This window comes from Schistocerca gregaria, chromosome 9 (genome assembly GCF_023897955.1).
Source record: "Schistocerca gregaria isolate iqSchGreg1 chromosome 9, iqSchGreg1.2, whole genome shotgun sequence".
NCBI lineage: Eukaryota > Metazoa > Arthropoda > Insecta > Orthoptera > Acrididae > Schistocerca > Schistocerca gregaria.
The window spans coordinates 88,664,183-88,690,550 of record NC_064928.1 but is presented as its reverse complement, the minus strand read 5'-3'; the positions used below and the strand labels follow the sequence as shown (position 1 = coordinate 88,690,550).

The 26,368-nt window shown below is 38.8% G+C and overlaps 1 protein-coding gene across 1 annotated transcript in view; it reads right to left on the bottom strand.

Annotated features, from left to right (window-relative positions):
* LOC126291977 (zinc finger protein 85-like) overlaps positions 1–26,368 on the bottom strand; it is a 37,406-nt gene that overhangs the window by 8,268 nt on the left and 2,770 nt on the right. Inside the window, exons 2-6 of the mRNA XM_049985730.1 lie at positions 22,912–22,996; positions 19,500–19,574; positions 15,854–15,916; positions 11,914–12,054; positions 6,116–6,174 (exon numbers count right to left, since the gene is read on the bottom strand). Of these exons, the coding sequence (XP_049841687.1) occupies positions 6,116–6,174; positions 11,914–12,054; positions 15,854–15,916; positions 19,500–19,574; positions 22,912–22,996 (423 nt within the window). The remainder of the gene's footprint in view (positions 1–6,115; positions 6,175–11,913; positions 12,055–15,853; positions 15,917–19,499; positions 19,575–22,911; positions 22,997–26,368) is intronic.

The window sequence follows — 26,368 nt, the reverse complement described above, 5'->3', positions numbered from 1 at the left end:
CAAGGAAAGCGTTTTTGATGAAGAGAAATTTGTTAACATTGAGTATAGATTTAAGTGTCAGGAAGTCTTTTCTGAAAGTATTTGTATGGAGTGTAGCCATGTATGGAAGTGAAACATGGACGATAAATAGTTTGGACAAGAAGAGAATAGAAGCTTACGAAATGTGGTGCTACAGAAGAATACTGAAGATTAGATGGGTAGATCACATTACTAATGAGGAAGTATTGAATAGGATTGGGGAGAAGAGACGTTTGTGGCACAACTTGACCAGAAGAAGGGATCGGTTGGTAGGACATGTTCTGAGGCATCAAGGGATCACCAATTTTGTATTGGAGGGCAGCGTGGAGGGTAAAAATCGTAGAGGGAGACCAAGAGATGAATACACTAAGCAGATTCAGAAGGATGTAGGTTGCAGTAGGTACTGGGAGATGAAGAGGGTTGCACAGGATAGATTAGCACGGAGAGCTGCATCAAACCAGTCGCAGGACTGAAGACCACAACAACAACAACACAACAAACAAAGTCTGTGAATGGTTCCAAATGGTCTCCATACATAACCATATCAGATCAATGATTGGTTCAGTTGGACCAGAAAATCCAGTCCATCCCGTGTAAACACAGCCCACACCGTTATGAAGCAACCACTAGCTTGCACACTAAGGCAGTGTGCAAGCTAGTGGTGGCTCCATAATGGTGTCCATGGTTTCACAGGGTCTGCATCACACTAAAACCCTACCATCGGCACTCACCATCTGAGAGACTGAACTGACCAGGTCACGGATTTCCAGTCACCTAGGGTCCAACCAATACGGTCATGAGCCCAGGAGAGGTGCCGCAGGTGATGTGTTGCAGTTAGCAAAGGCACTCGCATTGATTGTCTGCTGAGACAGCCCATTAATGCCACACTGTCTTAACGGATACATTTGTCGTATTTCTCACACTGATTTCTGCAATTATTTCACACAGTGTTGCTTGTCTGTTAGCACTGACAACTATATGCAAATGCTGCTGCTCTCAGTCATTGAGTGAAGGCCGTCAGCCACTGCGTTGTCTGTGGTGATAGTTACCCGTCAGCCACTGGTTGTCTGTGGTGACAGGTAATGCCTGAAATCTGGTCTTCCTGGCACGCAGTACTGAATTCCCTAATAATTTACGAAATGGAAGGGCCTATGCGTCTAGCTCCAACTACCATTCCGTGTTGGAAGTATGTTAATTTCCCTAGTGCGGAATTAATCACATTGGAAACCTCATATGAATCACCCCAGTATAAATGACAGCTCTGCCAATGCACTTCCCTTTTATACCTTGTGTATGTGATGCTACCACCATCTTTATATTTGCACATTATTATCCCATGATTGTTGTCACCTCTTTGTACATTCTGTCTGTCTGTGTGTGTGTGTGTGTGTGTGTGTGTGTGTGTGTGTGTGTGAGAGAGAGAGAGAGAGAGAGAGAGAGAGAGAGAGAGAGAGAGAATTGCAATTCTTGCAACACTGTTCTACTCTTTGGCATGAAAATGAAATATCTTTTACTGTACATTACCTGACAAACGAATTAAACATAATGGATTCAGATGGTATGTGATGATATTTCAGCGATTGCAAAATCAAATCAAACTGAAAAAGAGCTTGGCAGTATGAGGCTGCTCATCAGTATGACTTTTCACTGCACCTTGTCTGGACACGTGCCCTCATTCAGTTGGGAAAGATGGTTTAAAGCCACTGCTTCCTCCTCTGAGGGAAGCTGGGCCCGCAACTTTTCTAACAAATTCTTGATATGGATACTGTCAATGGGATGGTCCCACACTTCCTATTGGGGGCAAATGCGTGGATCTTGCTGGCTATGCGAGTATCTCATCATAAAGCAGACAGTTCATAGAGACGTGCTGTGGACAGGCATCGTCCTGTTGAAAAATGGTACCGCAATACAACAGCATGAGAGGTAACAAATGAGGATGCAGTGTGTCCAGGATGTACTATTGTGCAGTCAGAGTTCCCATAATAACTACCAGCCATGAACAGTTATGTCATACCTGATAGCTGGCCATGTCTAGCTGTCAGGAGAGCACTGCTGTGCCTATTTGAAACACTGTAAGATTGAGACCTTTCCCGGATAGCCACCGTACTCGGCATCATTGATCGTACGAGGCAGTGTGAACCGTGGTTCACCGATGGACACAATCTGGTGCCATTCGTCAGCAGTCCATATTTCCCAGTCACAGCAACATTCCAAATGTAGCAGTTTGTGTTGTGGCATTACAGGTAGGCTACATGTGGGCCAGTAATTCCCTAGTCTAGTTGCTGCTAGTTTTCAACAAATTCTATGGGATGACACAGAATGTTGTGGGGTTCCATCACTTGTTCTCTGATGACTGGTGCAGATGTGAAGAGGTTACAAAATGTGCTTGGTGCACAATACGGTGAACTTCTCTTATGGTGGACAGATGTGATTGACTGGAGCCTATACACGGAGTATGCCCTCGCTTTTGTATATACAGTTCAACATCGGGGGACTGTCACATCTGAATGCCTCACAAATCTGCATATTGCACGATTCAATGAGTTGGCCAAATCAAGCCCGACTAAGAGGGCTCTATCAAACTCTGTTGGCTGCTGATGCCACCATCTTACACAATTATGCAGCATCTCTGTGTCCTTCGCAGTGATCGTTTAACAACTAATACTGTCCACAACCCTTATACATCTCACCAGGGCTTGTACGAATGTGGTTTGAAAAGGTCTCGGAAATGAATAGAAAAAAAGTACTTACATCACTGAAACTTTTTTTATTTTTCAATGTAGTCTCCTTGTAGATTAATGAGCTTGGTCCAATGATGTTCCAGTGCATTGATCTCATCTAAAAAAAATGAGTTTCCTCCAGGCCTGCAATGTAGTTGTCAACTCCAGCTATCAATTCTTCATTTGAAGTGAATCTTCATCCACCAGGAAAAATTTTCAGTTTTGGGAAGAGATGGAAGTCGATGGAGCCCTATCAGGTGAATAAGGTGGGTGTGGCAACAATAAATACCTTAATTCATGTAATTTTGCCGTGGCGATGGCCCATGTTTTTGATCCAGCATTGAGAGTCGTGGCACCCATCTTGCAGATACTTTTTTTCATCTCTAATTCTTCAGTTAAAATGTGATATACCCTTTCACATGACATCTGGCAAGTGTGAACAAGTTCACACAATTTCAATTGGTGATCCTCCATGACCATTTTCTGCACTTTTGCAATGATTTCTGGAGTAGTGACACATCTTGGCCGACCATTGCGCTGATCGCACCTAAGCTCTCTTGACCAAATTCAAATTCATTTGTCCACTTGGCAACAGATGAATGTGAAGGAGCCGAGTCCCCCAGTGTATTCTGGAAATCGGCACGACTGTCCTTCGTTTTCGTACCTTTCTTTATGAAGTACTTAACTGCTCCAATCTCAACTTTTGCCACGTTTGCAAATCACTACATGGAAACAACAACAGAGCCACGTCACTGTCACAACACTCTTCCAAGAGCACTGATGCGGCAGGTGTTTACAGGCAACAGTCCAATGAATATCACGTGAACAACTCGTTGCAATAGTACTGAGTTCTCGTGGTGATTCCGATAACTTTTCAAACTACCCTCGTAATAACAATAACACACTCTGGTGGCAGTGGCCACTCCACCTCTCACAGATCACTGCAACTTTAATCGTTCTCATAGCCACTGATAGTGTGTACATTTACGAAATTACATTGACATCTGATCATGTCTTCTGGCTGCTTAAATGTATTTCTCAGCTTTAGGTCAGACAAATAATATCATTTGATTAGGTTACACAATAACATGTCAACTGAAAAGAGCATAAGAAGTGGTCACAATGTGTGCAAATAGGAGTACTCTTCATAAATTACCCTCATGCAGACTATTAAAAACATACACACACTGGCAGCTTCATTGCACTTCCACAGTTGGAAGAGGGAGGCCTTGGTGGCCACAGTGTGTGTTCCAACTCTCTGTTATGTCCATCAGCACATAAGCAACAAGTGGCGAAAGTGGCAGTGTCATTGTGTCTCCCGCAATTTGCAACGGTCGTCTGTCCCGAGATTCGGCATCGAGTGTGTTGCGTGTATGGCAACTGGGTTAAAAGCAATGGTGTTGTACAGGAGTGGTGCAGAAAATTCAAGACTGGTCACACAGATGTGCATGATGAAAGTGGTTCAGGAGCCAACTCAACATGGCTGATGATCTTGCACAATATTTTAATAAAATTGTTCGTCTGAGATGTCGGTTCAGTATTTCTGAACATGTGCTTCAGATTTCAAGGACAACCCTCTCTAACGCTATCACACAGAGGTTTGATTAACATAACTTTTGTGCACAGTGGGCATTAAAATGCCTAAGCAATGCTCACAAAACTGAAAGAATGAGTTCGAACTTGACAGTCCTTCAACACTACCGTGCAGGTGGCAGCAATTTCTGGGCAGAACTGCGACGGGAGAGGAGACGTGGTGCAGCGTCTGAACTCTAAAATTGAGATAAAAAGATTCCAGTAGATAGTGTTGAAATGCATAATGACTGTTACATATTTTGGGATTGCAAAGCAATTTTGTATTTAATGAGAGTAATGTTGGGGAACACTGAGAGCTCATAGATTTTTGTGAGACTCTTACAAAACTCTGAACGTCAGTCCAAAACAAGTGGAACTGGATGGTTACTGATGGAATCATTCAGGAATCATTCTTCTTTATGATTACATGTGGCACAATACTGCCAACTGACTAAAGCAAAAACTCAATCATTTCAGCACAAAGATTTAAAAAGACTTTTCAGCCTGGAGATTTTTCAATACCTGCCCTAAACTCTACACTTGGCAACAAGTGATTTTTCCATCTCTTCCCCAAGATGAAGGTCTGGCTAGCTACTGAGCACTTTATGACTGATGATGAGCTCAAGGATTCTTTCAACAACTAGCTCAAGCAACATGTGAAACCACTCTTTGATGAAGGGCTAAAAAAAGCTGGTGTTGCACTATGACACATGTTTGAGTTTGGGTGACAAGTATGTGGAGAAGTAATGTCAACACGTTAGACAGATTTTATATAAAAATTTATCTATATTTAGTAGATAGTTGGTGGTTAATTTATGAGTGCTTCTTGTGCCTGTTCATTTAGGGTGTTACAGTGTAATGTTTTCATATCATCTGTTGATGTATTGCTAATGCCTCAAAACATGTCATGATGCTATCTGTCATCCAAAGCTAAGACATACATAAAAAGAATTTTGTTACAAGGCCATTGCTGTGTTCCTCTGAAGTAACATGCCTAAGTCTGCATAAGAATGAAACGTGTCATGAACATTACATACTGTTATTTTTAATAAAATAAATTTTATTGTGAACATGGAAAATGGGGATCAGTGTACAAGCCTACCAACTTTAACAACACGTTTTTGATTCTCAGTGTAATGCAGTTATTGCTCGTATACTTGCTTCTTCTCCTTTCTCTTACTCACTTTTTATCTGTCACATTCGGTAAAAAATGTTCGTGCATTCTGTGTCAGAAAACACGAAATGTATATAGTCAAGATGAAACAAGTCATAAAAATTTCTTGTTCACAATAAAAATATGTTATTTAAAGTAGCACTAAACAAATTTTGTGACACCTTTCATTCTCCTGCCAAAGAATGAAACATACGGCAAGAATTGCAATTCGAATTCACTGATTGTGATCTGAATGCAAATCCTCCACTACCACCCCACTCACGATGATTTTTCTCTGCAAGAATATCCATTATGGCTCTAAATCATTACCTATTTGATTTCTCATGAAATATTAGGTTGAAGGATTATTTTTGAGTGTTCTAATGATTTCACCTTGTCTGAAATGAGTCCTGCATCATAATTTGTGATCTAAATTTGTTTGAAAGCAGATGCATAGTGACGTAAACACTTTCACTGCAGTTACTTCGGAGTGTTCAAAGTTTACCAAAGCCACTGGGTAGCAGGGTCCAGAGTTTCCTTGTAATGTGGTTATATTCTTTGTTGTTTTTTGTCACTAAGCAGACAGCTAGTCTGGCCCCAATTATTTGTTCCTTACTAGTTTTATCTAGTAAAATAAGAATTAAGAGAATACCTGTTAGAATCATCATTTAAGACTTTGGCACCATTAACTGATGGGCACGTCTCGCCACCCTGCAACAATTAGAGAGATAAAAGTGAGCATGCATGCCCCAGAGTCTTCAAAAAGCCATAAATCTTTTAAGCACAGCTACTTCAAAACTTTGCAGGTCTAAACACCAGCCATTTTTAACTATTGAAGCAAATATTAGTCACATGTTTTTATATGGTATACCTTAAAGTGCCAACATCTTGTACAGTTTCCCACTGCTGTTAAGGTCTGTTTCGAACACGAGACTCTCTGCCTTTTCCAGCCTACCCACTACCTCTCAGTCATTCTGATCCCGTCTTCTCCTCTCTATCAGATGCTTTCTTCTCCTCTTTTTGCCCACTTGCCCCTTTTCTTTTTCCTTGGTCTCCTGCTCTCCAGCTCTCTTGTGGATCTTCCATTCTCTTCACATGCCCGTACCATTTTAATCTTTTTTCCTCAATATTCTTTTGTTGGGAGTCCTTATGTGTTATCTCCTGAATCATCTCATCTATCATCTTTTCCATTTTTTCCCTAGAACACTTCATAACATTTGACACAATGCCTGTTGATTATCATCTTAGGACCATCAGCTGACATTTGTTTACAGATTTTTTGCAACGTTTTGCCAGCACAAGCTGCTGGCATTCTCAGAGATTTGATTTCCATTGCTGGTGGTGGACAGAAGGACCACGCCAACCACTTGTGCTGGCAAAATGTTAGAAAAATTAAACAAATTTAAGCTGAAGGTCTCAAGATGAAGACCAACAGGCTATGCATCAACAGACTGCACTAAAGTCTCAACAATTTTGTGCTTCATTGCACTTGCTTGCACAATACTTTACACCCTTCCTTTCATGATCCATATTTCTATCATGCACAACTCTTTTTGGCTTGTTTTTTAGTATATAATACATGAGGCATTTCACCTTCTTACATACAATCCCTCTCACTCTTGTCATGAATCTATCAACTTGCATCACTCATTCACTTATCTCTTGGCAAATTCTTTCATTTTCAAACATCCTCTCCAGGTACTTGAGACCTTCTGCCATTTTCAGCTGTTCCCCACACAGTGTCGTGTTCACTAGAGGTTTGCCCTTTTTCTTGTTGTGATCACAAGCTCACATTTCTTTCTATTAAATTTTAGGTAATATTATTGTATAACTCTTTCCCAAACACCTAGTTGTTTCTCTACTTCCTCCTCATTGTTCCACGTACTGTGAAGCCATGAGTAAATAACACTGCTGTCACCTAGTATCCAATTTCTCCAACCACTTTTTTCCTCACCACCATGAAAAGTGACAGAGATAGTGCACTTCCTTGTTTCAGACTGCTTCTCTATGCCAACTATTCTGTTCCATAGCTCCCCACACTCACAAAACTTATGATTCCCTGGTAAAATTCTTCTATCCCCAGCAGAATCTGCTTCTTTCCTTTTCAGTGCTTTACAATCTTTGTTTTTGGGTACAATGTCATACACATTACCTTAATCCAGGAAGGCCCCAGAAGATCTCTCCCATACTCGTAGTGATGTTCCTGCAGCTACCTAACTGCAAATACGGAGCCTACTGTGTATCTTTCAACTGTTATTGTCTCAGCTGCTCTTCCACTGTTCTCTAGATTCATGTACAGTGGAACATAAGGGTAATGATCCTACAGCTCTCTGCAATCTTTCAAGTTCCCTTTTTGGAAATAACCACAGTTATTTCTTTCTTCCAGACTTCTGGAGTTCTCATTTGCTTCCATACAGCCATAGCATCCTCACATCTTCTGCTGTTCTGATTTATTCAAACTTAAAAAGTGATTTATGTTCACTCCTTATTCATTAAAAATCTATTTCTGTTCTTGTCCAAAACAATGAGTGATTGACCGAAGTGAGAAATTGTTTGAATCGTTCTGACTGGCAGATAGTTCTCTTACTGTCAAGATACCACTGGCTTGTTTCCTTCCTACTTGCTCTGACAATGTGTTGTGTCTTTCACAAACAAATTTTTCAACATTCTAGTTGGATGCCCCTTCTTTTCAGATGATGAACTCTTTTTTTTTAAAGCTTACTACTGTTGGCTGCACTTGGAATATGCTCTTGAGCTTGTTTTTCGCTCTTATGAGTGAGTCACAGTAGTTTTGTGTAAAATACATTTCTCCTCATCTGTTTACTCATGAATGGATAAAAGAGATTATCTCAAGCTAAAAAATATCAAGCATCCACACAAATCTCATGACGACACATTCATACAATGATACTGTCATTCACAAAAGCTGTTCTGGATTTGTTACATTTCCTCTGGAGGTAATTTTAGAATTCACACAGGCGGCAACACCAATCAAGCAGAGGAGGGAGCCAGAAATTTATAAACTGAAGTCATATATAGGCTGTTCAATTTTTAAAATCAACATACAAAGTGGTCCAAAAAGTGTATACACTGTTTAATTGCTCATAACTTATCCCTCTGGTGGGTGAGCTGGTGAATAAAGCATGCCAAATGCAAATTAAGTTTTAATTTTTGTGATTTTAGATTCTTTGTTGGATCTGGGCAAACAGATGTTCTTTCATTAATGCTTCAGCTACAGTGCTGATAGATTGTGTCCATTCTTGAATACTAATAGCACATCTATGAGAAGTTTAAAAGTGAGTTGAGGGCATCACATTTGGCATACAAAATACACCATGCACCTGATCATGCAAGTTAAATTTCTCCTATTTAGTTTTTCTACCTTCACTAATCTAGCTATTGTGTCTGGTCTGGTTCCGTAGTCTGTGAAGTACAAAAGATCTTTTCTTTGTTGAGGTTGGATAAAATGTCACAACTGACAAACTTTGTGAATGATCCAATACGAACTCTGATTCTGAAATAGAGAATTTATATGGGGATGATGACAGTTCTGACAAAGATGATGAAGCCATTGACTGTAGTGAGCATGATTCACAAAGGTAGCAGGAATATGATACTGAAGTTGATAGTAGTAGAGGTGACTGAGGGCTTGAAAATGTCCTTCGTAGGAACAAACACAGTAAATTGAAGCAATGTCATTAAAACCAAAACAAGATGAAACAAAAACATTATGAAACATTACTATCTATTAGAATACATTTCGAAACTGTGAATCTTAACAAACAAAATCATTTACTTTAAATAATAAAACAAAAATAATGTAACTCATAAAGTCAGCAGACCCCTATACATAATTCTAGTACAAGCATACCATCTGTAGAAAGACTGTCAAATTAAATAACTTGAAATAATAATAAAATATTAATAAATGGGGTATTCCTTACTTATGGCTCCACTGCATTGATGTACATATGATGGATTGCTACAGAGTAAAAAATATGCCATGGGACTGATAGTTGTGGTCAGTAATTGTACAAATAGCTTCAATGTTCGGAGCTCAAAATGATCTGCTAAGAGTATCAAGGCATCTGAAGCGGTATTCGTGTGTCAAGAGATGTTACTTCGACATTCACAAGCCGGTTGCAGCTGCATCCCTTTCAATATGGTCACTAATTCAACTGAGTTCTTCACACCACTGATGTTTATGTCTGGGTCACTTGCATAATCTTGACACTTAACCGGAAGGTGATAAGAATGACACTCATTGAGATATCATGGAATTTCAATGTAGCTACCTGGGTGGAAGCCTGAGAAGATTTCATCACCAATATAAGCAGTTTTACGGATCAATAAAAAGTAAATCTGGATGTACAGAGGAAAACATTTTTTTTATTTTCTAAATTAATACAATATACCATTTTACATTCATTTAGTTTTGAAAATAATGTTCTCAAGATGGTGGCCATTAGCATCAATACATTGTTGTAGACGGTCCCTGAAGTTTCGAGCAGCTCTTGCACGCATATTGCAGGGTATGGCATTCACTTCATCAATAATTCGCTCTTTTAACTCTGGTAGGGTATGAGGGCAGCTTTTGAAAACTTTTTCCTTCAGATTTCCCCAAAGAAAGTAGTCACAAATGCTCAAATCTGGTGACCGCACAGATCACCCAAAATCACCCCTCAAAAAGATGTTTCAGAAACATTTCTCTCAAAACATCAAGTGAAATTTGAGCTGTGTGAGCAGTACGTAGCTCCATCCTGTTGGAACTACAAGTCCCCCAGTCAATGTTCTTCAACAATCCCGTCCATTCTGGGTTGCACAAAATTTTGCAACATTGAAACATAACATGTGGAATTCACTGTCAGGGTCACTCCTTCCTCCTCAAAAAAGTAAGGACCTACCAAATTGTGATATGGCACGCCACACTGTCACTTTAGGAGAATGTTGCAGTCTTTCATGAATAATTCGGGGATTATTTTCAGCCCAATAGCGAAAGTTTTGCTGATTCACGCACCCGCTAAGATGAAAATGTGCCTCGTCACTACTGAGGGATCTGAGCAAGCATTTTCTCACACAGATTTTTATGGTTGGCGTGGTCTGCTGGACGTAATTCTTGAGTAATCATTATTTTGAACGGATGGAACTTCAAATCACCTTGCAGAATCCTTCTCAAACTGCAGTCTGAAATCTCCAATAACAGCATGTCGTTCAGCAGAATGTTGTGGTGATTGTTGAACTGCTGTTCTCACCTGTCACACATTTTCTGTCATTCTGGTGGAACTGCATCAATCATGTGCATCTATTCTTAGTGCGCTACTGGTTTCCAGCTACATATGAAGTTTTGAAAACTTGGCTAGGTACAAACTACAAAAGTAACACATTCAATCTATGCCATAACTACATCCATGTTCTACCAACAATCCTGCAATGTGTAGTAGAGTGTACACGGGACACAAGAACCAATATTCCTGTCTTCAGCGGCAAAACAATTTCTTACTGTTTCCAATTGAGGTCATTACACTGTATCGAGATATGAGGGGTCAGAAATGTGTTCCTTCATTAACACAAATCTGCACCTCTATTGAAAATTCAAGACCAATCCTTTCAATGAGGCATAAAATCTCTGTTTTAGTGTCTTCTAATAAGAATAAGATAAATGTATAGACCTCCTCAACATAAAGCTGAGAACCACACACATCAAAAAATAATTATCTGGCTGACAACTTTCAGCTTGTTACAGAGGAACTACAGTTGAGTGTGGAATCCCAACGCCTGTGCAATGCAAGTTATTGTTTTCCACTGACCCACAGCACTGCCAGAAATGAGGGATGGTGGTGGTGGGAGTGGGGGGGGGGGGGGGGCTGAAGTGGAGGAAGGTAAGTGATTTGAAAAACAGGTCCTATGACTGACTGACGATAAAACTTTCAAATTTGTACACTAATGCTTACCCACACAGCCATCAAGAGGCTATTAAGCTTTAATAAGCTGTGGGTGGTAATGTCTACAGATATAAATGTAAGTGATTTTAATAATTTCATTATATGTGCCCAAACGACACATTATATATATTTAATTTTGTTAACACTGAGTGTCAGCTCGCAATCATTGCACAAAATGCTGCTCATCTTGGGGTCTTAATATACCTTGCAAAAATTTTCTGCCAATGTCATCTGTCCATATACAAGTGTATCACAGAGATAACATTACTTCTGAAAACCTCCTTGTGCTCTGAGTGATATATTGGAAGTGCTGACTAGGAAATCCTGAAGTCAGGCAGGATTCTGTACTGAAATTCTATATGCATATATTTTGTTTGAGTGATAAAGCAGAACAACGCCTGGTGTTTACAGGGACCAAGGAACTTGTAATTTTTGAGGTATCAACAAAAAGTCTCTGGAAGTGCATTATACGACTAATATCACATACTAGCATTAATTCAACTCTTACCTCCTTTGCATTGACAACCATATAGCCATCGACACTTTTCTTCAGCAGTACTCCATCTTCAGATATATCAGATTCAATTTCTCTAAAAGGAATTGGTGTTTCTGGATTTACTTCCTCTTTTACAGAAACAAGCTCCAGTTCCTAGAATTTGGAAATTGTACAATGTTTATTTCTGAATTATCTCTAAACAACACATTAAACATTTACAGTGATGGTGAGAGCAAAATCAAGACATAACCCTCAACTGTTTCTGTCTTACACTAGCTACACTAACTTTGTTCCATATGGAACAATTCCACTTGCTCTGATATCACTCCTCACAAGAAATTCTATTTTTTTCCTCTTATTCCAAAGCACAAAATTTCTTTTACAAGATGTACATTTGAGATCCTTATTTTTAAAAGAGTTTTCAATCAACTGTTAACTATCTATCAAAATGCAAATATTCTTTAGAAAATATTTTATTTAAGGAAATATGCAAAATTTAAGATTCAGTAAAACATGTTGACAAAATTTTGAGCCTACTAAAAAGTGCATATTTCAGGATTTACATACCTCATTCTGAATCCCTAATTTCCTTCACATTGTAAAGCAGACTCTCTCCTCCTCCAGAATTTTGTAGTTTGCCAACTATTATTAGACCAAAAATAAAGAATTACTTTCTTAGAACCTTGATTTTTTGTCTAATTAGAAAATTTGTTAGTATGCGAAATATTTCAAATGCAATTTTTTTTCTGGAATAATCTTGATGGGCATTAGTAGAGAATATAGGAGAATTTGAAGACCTAAGACCCCACTCACAAATGTAGAATACAGTATCAAAGCCATTTAAAGAACATCTAGCTAATAATTACACAAAACTACTAAATTTGTTACTGTATGTAGGTAGTGTTGATAATTCCTGTCTTCTACGTTATTACTGAAAATTTAATTGCTATATATGTAAACAATTTGTAGAAAATTTACACGAGTCTAAAAAGGAACACAGTGGACAAGGTGATGAGTAGTGCCTACCAGTCAGTCACAGATAATTAGCCTCTGGTAGTCAGTCATTCACAGTCTCGGTTAGTCAGTTGTGATTAAGTGATTTGTTGTTACACATACAGTTACAAAAATTTACTGTGAGTTGCTGCTAGGCAGTAAGTTTCAGTAATGCAAATATGAACACTCAGTGTTGACATTGCCACTCTTATATCTATGTTAGCCTCAGTGTGATTATTGGCTTATTTTTCTTTTTTTCTTTCTTTTTTAAGAATAGTGAACAATAAAACTGGTTATCATTTCATAGTGTTTGTTAAAATAAATGAACATTGATTGTAATTAAAATATCAGCTGTGTCAACTATTTTATCGAAAATTCCTATCACTATTTATTACAACACTAACTGGAACTGACAAAGGAAATCAAATGAGACAAAGAGCTGAGTAACTTTACTACAGATCTATCATGGCAAAGTTTTAGGGAAACGTACTGTGTGTTAGCTCCTTTGTCGTTAGCCAGTGTCGTGATTCAGTTAAAACAAGTCACAGCACCCCTGTTTCTGTAAGCAGTATGCTCTGATTTTATTTATTTTGTGGTGCTCTGTTCCTCAATGAAGTGGCAAGCACGCACATATTGGGACTGGTGCTGCTTCGTGTTTGTCAACACTATAAAAACGCTTCCGTGTAATTGAGTTGCTGCCTGACATGTTTCTGTTCATGCTTATTATTTAAAGAGAATATTTTGAGGACTGTAGTGTGGAATGACTCCGTAATAATGAAATCATACAGACAGTCATGATAATGTAACATCACTATCAGTCATCTTCAGCTTTTAAGATGAATTCAAAGTAAACAAACACAATAGACATTTAATAAGACACCTTATGTGTAACAAATAAATCAAACCATATAGAGTGATAAAGCAAAAATGTGACAAACAAAACCTAAAAAATCCTAGACATTTAAATTTTACTGTGAAGAAAGTTTATGCAATAATGACACCAATTACAAATGTTCTACCAGAAGACTGATAAAATTTTGTATGTGCTGCAAGTTATCAGTTATCCAGGTGTGGATTATCAAACGTGTGCATTGCCTGTGCACAGTTTGACTTCTTTCTTTCTTTTTACATAAAAAAATACAAACTGAAGTCTGAATATTCTATTAAACAGAGAATGAATATTTTGTTCAAGATACAAATTAGCAAGGAAAGATGCTAGCCTTGTTTAGGCAGCTAGAATGAAATTTTTATGAGCTGTCAAATGTTGCATAAGTTGGACATTAGACAAGAAGTGAATATTTTACAGTAAAAGTCAAAATAGAAGAACATAAACAAAACTGGACAGAATATATGGAATGAATTGAAGAAACAAACATTTCAAAGATGCTCTTACCACGTAAACCCAAAGGAAAGAGGGGTGTAAGGGGGAAGAGGAGGAGGTCGAACTGACGTCAGACCAGGTAAAACAAAAAGAATACAAATTTGTAAAGAACTGGGGGACAAAAACATCTGTGAATGGTTAAATAACGATGTGTACAGCTAAGTGACATGTTTATAGTGAACATACGGCATTCGGTAAAGGTGGAGAGTGAAAACGAGGTGATCGAAGTAGCCGTTATTATGGACACTGTGGCACTGAAATACTTTGATCTGTTATTAGAATGTGCAGAACACAATATGTCTTGATTATACTGATGTTATGACCCTCTGGGAAACAGAACTGTCATCAGGAATAAATTGAATGAAACACAGGAACAGAAAGAGGTTGACTGTTACAGCCAGAAGTGAACTGAAAGCCAGTGACATTAAATACAGTATCTTTTTAAGTGTCATTTTGTAAATAAACTGTGATTTTCTGGTAGTAGCGTGGAACTAATACAGCGAGTTTTGTAATGTGACATGTGACACATCTTGTAAATACAGACTTCTTCTTCTTCTTCTTCTTCTTCTCCTTCTTCTTCTTCTTCTTCTTCACCTTGTCCCGTGTCTCTACAGGGTTGGCACACTATTTTCATTTAGGTATTGTTAGTGATAGTTGATGGCTGAATATTTCCTTCCTGATACAAACCTCCCTCACACAGGTCAGAACTCATGTAGCTCCTCTTTTGGGCTCTAGAGTAATTTCATGTTTAAGTATGAGAATGCTTTCAAAATGTGTAGCATGTAACTGAGGCAAAATGTGGGTACAATCCTGCACACTGGCCCTTGTTAATCCACAAGGTGGATTCGATCTGAGGTTTCCTACCTACCTGCCTGTGTCCTGGAAGTCGTGTTTTAATGTGCATTGTTTCTTGGTTAACTGTGCAGTCTTGGGCCTGATTAAGGCTAATAACTGATATTTTGTGGTATACTGATAGGAGTGAAGGTAACAACTCATCACACACACACACACACACACACACACACACACACACAGTTATATTGTTCCAGCCACCTACCTTGTACAGGTGCTGCAGCTCGCCTGGGTTGGGGGTTCTGACAGGTGGAGGGGGTGAGAAAAGGATGTTGGAAATGGGAAGGAGGGGTGGAAATGGGAAGGAGGGGTGGAGGGAGGGGTGGCTGACACCTGGGAGGGAGAGGCGGCAGTGGAGTGGAATGGGCTAGGAATGTGGTACTGAGGACCTCACAGTGGAGCATGGGGAGTTGCATGTTGTAAATGGCATTGTGGTGGAATGGATTGGGAGTGGAGGAATAAGGAATCAAAATCATTTGGACCTTTCGGTACCCCTTCTGCAGCACTAGCTTGTCTGAAGTACATACGTGGGAACTGTCCTTACGACACATCGTTTGAACCTGCAATCCCCTCAAACTAGATGTGCACTAGTCTCCATGCTGCAGCACTCTTCCCCCCCCCCCCCCCCCCCCCTTACCCTCCATCCCTCTCACTCTACACTCAAATTCTCCTCTTGAAAGGCTCTCTCACTTCTATTTCACAAATAAGGCTAAGTTTATCACTCACCTCCCAACCTTCCAGGTAATTATATGTCGGCTCTTCCTTAATTGCTACCAACATCTGGGTACACTGAAAGCAGAAACATAGCACATTATACCAATATGCAACTGCAATGTGGATGAAAAGAGTATTTGAGGTAAATTGTCTCCCAAACACACAAACTTAAATTTTGAGTCCCACAGAGAGAATCTTCTGTCTGAAGCTGTTGGATAAATTGGTTTCAAATATATTTCTACTTTCTTGGTACAATGAAGACAACAAAAATATGGAAAAACAAGCAGCTACAATAGAATTTAAATACCCATTCTGTAGCTGAGAATGGAAGAAAAATAGAGAGGAACTTCCCGACAAATGAAATATTAAATCTGCTATTAACACTCAGCTGCTTTCACCCATGAAAACACCAATTTGGTAGACATAACAATTCATTAAAATTGGACTGAGCACAACTAAGCTTGTGTATTTACATTTTTTGGCTTTGCCAATTCATAACCAAATTGTCAGCTTTCAAAGTAACTCCGATCTCAGGCTATGCTACAGATCAACCTGTCCCCACAAACTATTTACTAAAACAGAACAGAGAAGAAAAACTAAATATTGTCAGTATTTCGTTTCATCTCTGTTTATGCACATACACTGTTACAATCCACAATATGCGTAAAAGCCAGTGCCTGGTTAGTTAGTTGGCTACATGTTCCATAAATCATTTGAATGATTCTTTTATTAATGTGATGTGGAAACAGTTAATTTACAGGAAATGTTTACATCATTAGCGTTAACATTAATAACACAGTATTTTTTTTTTTTTTTTTTTTTTTTTGGGGGGGGGGGGGGGGTTCAACCCGTTCACAAAGGCAGAGGAGGAACTGATTGCACTCTTGCGGGAACTATTATCAGTGGTCACCTGTGTTGGTATGAAGGACTAAGAAAATCTGAATGGTTCAGGAAAGAATCATTCCCCTGATTAGTTCTCATCTAGTTTAATGCCTTCATAGTTGTATAAGGCAACACACTAACCACTGTAAATTAACTGGGTAAATGAATGACAGTCAAGGAAAGTAAAGCGAGAGTTCCCATCCTGTGCCCCACCTGCACATAAGACAACATGTTCCATGAGTTCCTGGACTGATATTTCTATACCCCTCCCATCAGCCCTCTGTATTACATGACTCTTAAACTTTGTACAGCAGTTTGAACCCTTTGGAATAACCATGTAGCGAGGCATTAGTCTATTGTTGTCAAGATGTGTGGACCTATGAAATAATGTGTATGTGTGTGTGTGTGTGTGTGTGTGTGTGTGTGTGTGTGTGTGTGTGTGTGTTTGAGAGAGAGAGAGAGAGAGAGAGAGAGAGAGAGAGAGAGAGAGAGAGAGAGAGCAGCCATACAGTGATTCAGCACCATCTGAAACTATTCTTGAGCAGCACAAATGTTTCTGTGCAGGCCAGACGGCAGTGGACGATGATGACCACAATGGTTGCCTAACAAAAAGTTTGACCAATGATAATATCATAGATGTAGGTAATTTGTTTAAAAAGCATCATTACATGACAACTCCTATGATGGAGGAACTAAACAATGGTCCTGTGTAAATAGCATGAAAATCTGAAAAAGTGGAAGGTGTGCAGAAGAACTGTCCCACATACTCTGATAGTCAGTGCTGAATGACACACACAAGTTTGCACCCAGACTGCAACACTGGATGAGCAGACATTTCTAACAGTTAAGAGTAATATTTGTGACCAATGTTGTAAGCAGGGCATTATCTACAACCATCAGTAGCCATTTACTCAAAGATGGGCTACCAGCAAGGGAAAACTCTAAAGAGTTCTTAGGTTTGGAATAAGCACTCCAGACACAGGATTTCTTCCAGTATATGTACACCATAGAACACCAGTCAAATTGTATTATTATAAAGAAAATTTTCCTAATTAGAATAGGAAATTCTCAGTTGGACTTGTTGTTGTTGTTGTTGTTGTTGTGGTCTTCAGTCCTGATACTGATTTGATGCAGCTCTCCATGCTACTCTATCCTGTGCAAGCTTCTTCATCTCCCAGTACCTACTGCAACCTACATCCTTCTGAATCTGCTTAGTGTATTCATCTCTTGGTCTCCCTCTACGATTTTTACCCTCCATGCTGCCCTCCAATGCTAAATTTGTGATCCCGTGATGCCTCAGAACATGCCCTACCAATCGGTGCCTTCTTCTTGTCAAGTTGTGCCACAAGCTCCTCTTCTCCCCTGTCCTATTCAATACCTCCGCATTAGTTACGCGATCTACCCATCTGATCTTCAGCATTGTTCTGTAGCACCACATTTCGAAAGCTTCTATTCTCTTCTTGTCCAAACTTATTTATTGTCCATGTTTCACTTCCATACATGGCTACACTCCATACAAATACTTTCAGAAACGACTTCCTGACACTTAAATCTATTCTCAATGTTAACAAATTTCTCTTCTTCAGAAACGCTTTCCTTGCCATTGCCAGTCTACATTTTATATCCTCTCTACTTCGACCATCATCAGTTCTTTTACTTCCTAAATAGCAAAACTCCTTTACTACTTTAAGTGCCTCATTTCCTAATCTAATTCCCTCAGCATCACCCGATTTAATTCGCCAACATTCCATTATCCTCGTTTTGCATTTGTTGATGTTCATCTTATATCCTCCTTTCAAGACACTGTCCATTTCGTTCAACTGCTCTTCCAAGTCCTTTGCTGTATCTGACGGAATTACAACGTCATCGGCGAACCTCAAAGTTTTTATTTCTTCTCCATGGATTTTAATACCTACTCCGAATTTTTCTTTTGTTTCCTTTACTGCTTGCTCAATATACAGATTGAATAACATAGGGGAGAGGCTACAACCATGTGTCACTCCCTTCCCAACCACTGCTTCCCTTTCATGTCCTTCGACTCTTATAACTGCCATCTGATTTCTGTACAAATTGTGAATAGCCTTTCGCTCCCTGTATTTTATCCCAGCCACCTTTAGAATTTGAAACAGAGTATTCCAGTCAACATTGTCAAAAGATTTCTCTAAGTCTACAAATGCTAAAAACGTAGGTTTGCCCTTGCTTAATCTAGCTTCTAAGATAAGTTGTAGGGTCAGTATTGCCTCTCTTGATGATATGGCCCTGGCTTTATTTTATTAGGATATGTTTTGAACAGATCTGAAGATGGTTGCCACTGACTGAAATCGATAGTAAAGGACAAATTTTTTGTGACCACAGACTGAAATAAAGGAAATATAATAGTGTCTTTTTCTTGGGGGACTCTTGGATCTACAGGAGACAGCATGAGAATAGTGTAACGTAGACATATAAAACATTTTCTGGCATCTACTGTTTGCATTCTGGCAAACATTTGCAGACTCTCTTCACTTAACATTTATCTCAATATTTCATGACTGGTCTCTCAAATGGAATCTTCAAGGTCTCTATCATTTTGTCAGGGCACCATGCTGTCATAATATGTAACTGTCAAAATAACAAATTCATAAAAGTGCTTTGAAATGAGTTCTCATCCTGCAGATGTGTGTTCTGTGTGACATCCACACACATAGTACATTGCTGCAATATTCTGCAAGATATGCCATTCATCTGCCACAACACAGTATATCTGTACAGACTCTTTTGTCATTCTCTGTCTTACCTGTTGGCCAGGATAAAATGGCCTAAGCGTTCCATCATCCTCTTCCTGCTTAATACAGCTTACACATTCCATCACCTGAAAAGTTGCAGCACACTGAGTAAATATCAAGTCTGAACAAGTTGATCTGTATTTAAATAAAGAAATACTCAAAAAAGGATGAGCAGTAATCCCAAGCAGAGGACGAAGTGAAGACAAATGGGTAAAAGAGATGATGATATGGAGGGATGGAGGAGTGATGGTGGGAAGGGTAAGATACGTGAGGGTTTATTATTTTAAAATAATAATAATAAAAAAACCCTAGTGCCTTCCTTTATAGTGTAAGCCTGCTGCTAGAACAGCTCAGCTATTGGCTGCAAACATCTATACTGCTGAAATGATGACATGTAACAGGCAAAAGCACAGAAACAACAATGCAGAGCAGCATATATGCCCAACAATTTTCAATCAGGACAATATTAACACATTTTGGCAATTACTATGCACAGACCTTTCAAGCAGGGTACAGTCTAAAGAGTATTAAGAGATACTGCTTTAAATGTGTTGTTTTACATGTACAAGAAGATTTGAATCTTAAGAAAGGGCTCCCAGAATCAAGGACTAAATGCTTTAAAAAATGGGAATGAATGGGAAGACACAACATGCATGATTTGAATGTGAAAATTCCCAGAATGGACTACAAAAACAAATTTGGTTTTATTTTTATTTATTTATTTTTCTAATTGTCTTTTTCCTTAACATTTGTGAGCTACACTAAATAATTTGTTTGCACAGCATCAACTCTGTGATGTTCTATGATAAGAGATAAATCAATTAATCATGAACCTTTGAGAAAGTGTGCCAAAGTCATATAAATACATTGAAGAGTGTATGGATATTAACGGAGGCCAATTTGAGTGTTTACCACAATCGTGTCCCATTGTGCATAGTTCACTGTAGGTGGGAACACAGTTTCAAGTCATTATTTTAGTAACATACATTTCAATAGGCATTAACTTAGAGAGTCCAGCTAAAACATTCATTAAGTTCTGAGGCTGACTGATACTATCCATCTGATCTGTTGACAATTTTAATTTCTGCTTTTTAAATGTTACTTAATATCTTTCTTGTGAATTAACATGTAGGCCAGAATACTATGTACGTCTTCCTGGCTGTCAACTAATAGTTCTGTATTACTAACAGATATTATGCAGCCAATTAAATCACGATGGACGTAGGTTGCTGCAGTTATGTAGAGATAAAGGGACTTGGCGCAGGACATACTTGCCTTGAGAGCTGCATCAACTGAGTCTTCAGACTTAAGACAACAAAAACAATAACAATCAAAGGCATTTTCTTAATTCATCTTTAAAATTATTATCTGCGGTATTTCCTGTTTATTCGTTGGAGAGGTAGAGGCAATAAAGAGACAGAGCACTACCTTGTCTTAGATTGCTTTCTAGCACTAGATTTCCATTAACATGGAAGACGCTCTAATTAAATAAGACAGCAAATGCCATAAGCACAAATCTTCATCTCTCCTAGTCCTCACAACTAATGGGCCCCTCTCTCTCCAGGGCCTGAGTGACCTGCCTTTCTTTTCCAACTTATAACAACATAAAAGAAGGCTATAACTAGGCATGCTTTCGGGGCCAGTGCCTCCTTCTTCAGGCAGAAGGGTTGAAATCTCATCAAGTGCAGTCCCCTACAATCAATCTTTCCTTCTCATCCTGTCCAGTTAAGTCTCCCCTGCCCATGGTTCTGGGGTGACTTTTTCCTAGGCCTCTCCAGTCCTTTTCTTTCACCCCTCTTCTTTACCCTTCAACCTTCCTGCTGGAAGAGGAGACATTAGCTGTAAAAGCTTGCCTAACAATAACCTCCTTTAGATTTTTTATCTATCCAATTACATTACATTATCAAAAATTGACTGTTTTCATTGTTATAAAAGATAGGAATAGTTACAAAGTTTTAATTACCAGCAGAAAAATAAAGTTACATAATTAATATTTGTTTAGGAATGCACGATTTCTTGGCGAATACTGCTGATAAATTCTGCTCGCCAAATTAGTCCAGTAATGTCTTCACTTTAAAGTAATATTTCAACAAGTTTCCTACTTGTTATGTCCTAGCTACTTAACCACAATCAAACATTCCTGTTTAGTCTCCACTATGATGGCAGTCATGTAGTTTTAATTATCACCTTGAAAAAATAGTTACATATCTAATGTTTTGTTTGGACACAGGTACGTATCTGTAGTTCTGGTATACTCGGAAATTCATGCACCGTTGTACAGGAGCCAAAACAAAATGGCACAGCCCATGGTTACGTTGGAGTATCATGCAGTAATTCATTTACTGTTCTGTGGGGATTTCAACTGTACTAGGACTGCAGGACTGTTCTTGTTAACAAACAAAAAAATTATGTAACTTTATGTTTTTTATAATGATTATGAAAGCTTTGTAATTGTCTCTCATAGCTCAGAATGCTCTGCATGTCTTTCTGATTATCAAACAAAAGTGGTAAATTGTTAACAAATATTATACAATAATTAACCCATTTTCTTAGTGATATTTTTTGAATTATTATTCGTAGAACTTACTCTTCTTCAAGGAAGATATAAAGACGATAAAGAATAAGAATGATCTCGTCTTAGAACTCACTGAAGAGGGAACTAACAACATTATTATTAAGTTGTGGTCTGTATGGGACAAATTTCTAGATTAGAAATATATTTTCTTAGTAATATTTCATCTTCAGCCACAACGTCTTTATTTTCCAATTACTGTCCAATGTGTCTTACAGCTACAACTGCATTTCCAAGGACTACACAGACATAATGAGAGTTAACATCTGCTTCAGTTTTTCACCTGCATTTGACGACATATAGTTCATCTTCAGCAATGCCGAAAATACAAATCTGGAAGTTTTTAACCTATCTTTGACTACATAACATATATCTTCTGCAACAGTGAAAGAGCAAATGCAGAAGTTTTTCACCAACATAGTAGAAGAATATTATGGGATGAAACGTTGGTGAAAATGGAAGCAGGTGTAACATCAATTATGTCTATAAAGTATTTGACAATGGATCTATAGCTCTAAAGTTTGTTGGACAGTAATAAGAAAATAAAAATATTGTAACTTAAGATGGAGTGTTATTAATAAAATATGTCCCACCCAAAAGAACTAAAAGTTCTGAAAGCTAGGAATAGTTTTAACAGTATTTTCTCTTCTTGGAAGCATGTCTGTCACTGGTACTGTAGTATTGTGGACTGGCCAGCATTTCTGTCTCATTGCAAATTAACTGTTAACAATCTCATGTAAGTGACTGTTTTGTGTGTGTGTGAGGTCACAAGATTTTTTTGTTCTCGATAGTTACACTATTTGTACCAATATTATACCAAATATCATAAAACATGTAGCAACTGAACTTACCTCACATCCATTAATGCGCAGCATTTTTTTTTTTTTCCCCAACTTCAGTGCGGCTGTTGGTACACTGCTCTGAGCTCCCAAAATCCTGAAAGAACAAAAATCTCATTGCAACATTAAAAACAATGTAAATGTTTCATAAGCATGAACATCCTTTCTCAGTAAAAACACTCACAACAATAAACTGAATTAGGGTCAGGCGCTTTCTTGCAGAGAGAGAGAGAGGGGGTGGTAAATGGAATACAACACTGTCACACATGACTGGAATGCTGTTGGGCCTCGTAGTGGCTGCCAGTGTGACAGTCAAAGGGGGAAATGGCAGTTGTTGGCATCACCGTGTCCACAACACAGATACTCTCAACTGTCACATATTGTAGCAGCAGATAGGCTGACTAGTGATTTGCTGTATTGTGGTCAACTCAGTGACCAACAGTAAGCAGCTGTATCACCCAGAACCAATATTTCACTATGTGGTACAGACGAGACACTCCTACACATCTGTTTGTCACAGGTCACAGAGATTATAACAGTAAGAGCTGGAGGAGCGCAAGAATTGTTCAAAATAGGTTCCTCACCACGCGTGCTGAAGTGGACACAACACAAGATCAGCCGCAACCACCAGAAGCGATCTGAGTGGGAAAGGAATAACATGCTCAATCAGATTATTGCAATTGATGAAACCTGGGAAATAAGCATATGAAGCAACACTGAATATCCAGTCACCAGAATGGTGTTATCCAGGTCCACCATGACAACACAAAGTGTGACAGACTCCATCGACCAGGCAGCTCATGCTCATGCTCATTTTCACTTGTTACAGCCACAGTATTCTGGAATATTTAGGGATGGCCACACTGTCAATGCCCAATGCTGTAACTTTCTCTTATACCATCTCTAATGTTCACTTTGGTGAAAATGCCTGGCACTGCTGGATAACAAAATCATGCCCCATGATAATGCTACAGCCCACACAACAGGCACCATCAAGAATTGTGTACAATGGTGGGGTGTGAAATCCTCCCTCTGCAATTTGCAGAAATCATGGAAAACCTAAATCTGGATGGCCAGACGTGGGTTTGGACCTGAATGTGAGTCCAGTATCCTAACCACAGTGACACCTCCCTTGGCGCATACATTGGATGTTAGAAGAATAATATCTACACAACTCCAAAGACAGCAGTGATAGATAAGTGCAAGAAATACTGCACAGTTCACTTAACAGTTCATGCATCCAAGCTGCCAACAAAAATAACATACAGAAAAACTGAATGTAAAACTGAGGGCTTCTTTGATGACATCAAGTTTGGATTTAGAAAACATACAGGCAAAAGTGAGGCAGTTCTGACACTGTGCTGCATGAGAGAGGCAAGATTTGAGAAAAATAATGATACCTTGTTAGGATTTATTGACCTAATAAAAAGCATCTGACAAAGTAAAATGATGCAAAATGTACAAAATTCTCAGAAAAATAAGTGGAAGCTTTATATGGAACGATGGGTAGCACATAACAAATGAGAGAGGAGACAAAGAGAGAAGCGCTCAGATTAAGAACAGGGTGTAATGCAGGGATGCAGTCTTTCTCTCTTGCTGCAACCTGTAGACTGAAGAAGCAATGACAGAAATAAAAGAAAGGTTTAAGACTGGTACAAAAATTCATGGGGATATGAAGATAATTCACTGATGACATTGCTTACCTCAGTAAAAATGAGGATGGACTGGATGGAGCAGAGAATAAAGACAGGGAGTAAACCAAAGAAAGACAAAAGTAATGACAACTAAAAGAACTGAGATCAGCCATAAACTGACTGAGCTACTTTGGAAGCAAAATAATGAAGAAGGGTGAAGTAAAGATGATATAAGAAGCTGAGTAGCATAATAAAGTGAATATTCCTCTCTCAAATAAATCTGCTAATATTAAACACAGGTCTTAATTTGAGGAAATTTTTTTTGGAGATGTAGGTATGTGCGGAGCACAGCATACTATGGAAGTGATTCGTTGAATGTGGGAAAACAAGAAAAGAAGAGAATCGAAACATTTAAGGTGTAGTAATACAGAAGAATACTGAAATTAAGTGGACCCATAAGACAACAAGTGAGGAGGCTCTTAGAAGAATCAACAAAGAAAGGAACATAAGCAAAACTGGTGAATAGAGGAAGAATCAGTATGATACGACATATGTTAAAACATTAGGAAACAAGGTCCTTAGTACAACCTTAGTACAACAGGGTGCCATAGAGCACAAGAACTGCAAGGGAAAACAGAGATTGGAACACATCCAACAAATAACTGAGCATGTAAAATGGAAGTGCTACTATGAGATGAATAGGAGAGTAAATCATGATAGGCTGTATCGAATCAGTCAGGAGAGAGAGAGAGAGAGAGAGAGAGAGAGAGAGAGAGAGAGAGAGAGAGAGAGAAGAGAGAGAGAGAGAGAGAGTTTGTGCGTGTGGTGGTGGTGGTTGGGTTAATGGGTGCTTGACCCAATATAAGTCGACAAAATCATATAGCCTTAAACTGTTAACGTCCATAGTTTCTTATTATCCTTGTGCATGACAGTTGTTGTTGTTATGGTCTTTAGTCCTGAGACTGGTTTGATGCAGCTCTCCATGCCACTACATCCTGTGCAAGCTTCTTCATCTCCCAGTACCTACTGCAATCTACATCCTTCTGAATCTGCTTAGTGTATTCATCTCTTGGTCTCCCTCTACGATTTTTACCCTCCACGCTGCCCTCCAATGCTAAATTTGTGATCCCTTGATGCCTCAGGACTTGTCCTACCAACCAATCCCACAAACTTCTCTTCTCCCCAATCCCACTCAATACTTCCTCATTAGTTATGTGATCTACCCATCTAATCTTCAGCATTCTTCTGTAGCACCACATTTCGAAAGCTTCTATTCTCTTCTTGTCTAAACTATTTATTGTCCAAGTTTCACTTCCATACATGGCTACACTCCATACAAATACTTTCAGAAAAGATTTCCTGACACTTAAATCTATTCTCAATGTTAACAAATTTCTCTTCTTCAGAAACGCTTTTCTTGCCATTGCCAGTCTACATTTTATATCCTCTCTACTTCGACCATCATCAGTTATTTTGCTCCCCAAATAGCAAAACTCCTTTACTACTTTAAGTGTATCATTTCCTAATCTAATTTCCTTAGCATCACCCGACTTAATTCGACTACATTCCATTATCCTCGTTTTGCTTTTGTTGATGTTCATCTTATATCCTCCTTTCAAGACACTGTCCATTCCGTTCAACTGCTCTTCCAAGTCCTTTGCTGTCTATGACAGAATTACAATTTCATCAGCGAACATCAAGGTTTTTATTTCTTCTCCATGGATTTTAATACCTACTCCGAATTTTTCTATTGTTTCCTTTACTGCTTGCTCAATATACAGATTGAATAACATCGGGGAGAGGCTACAACCCTGTCTCACTCCTTTCCCAACCAC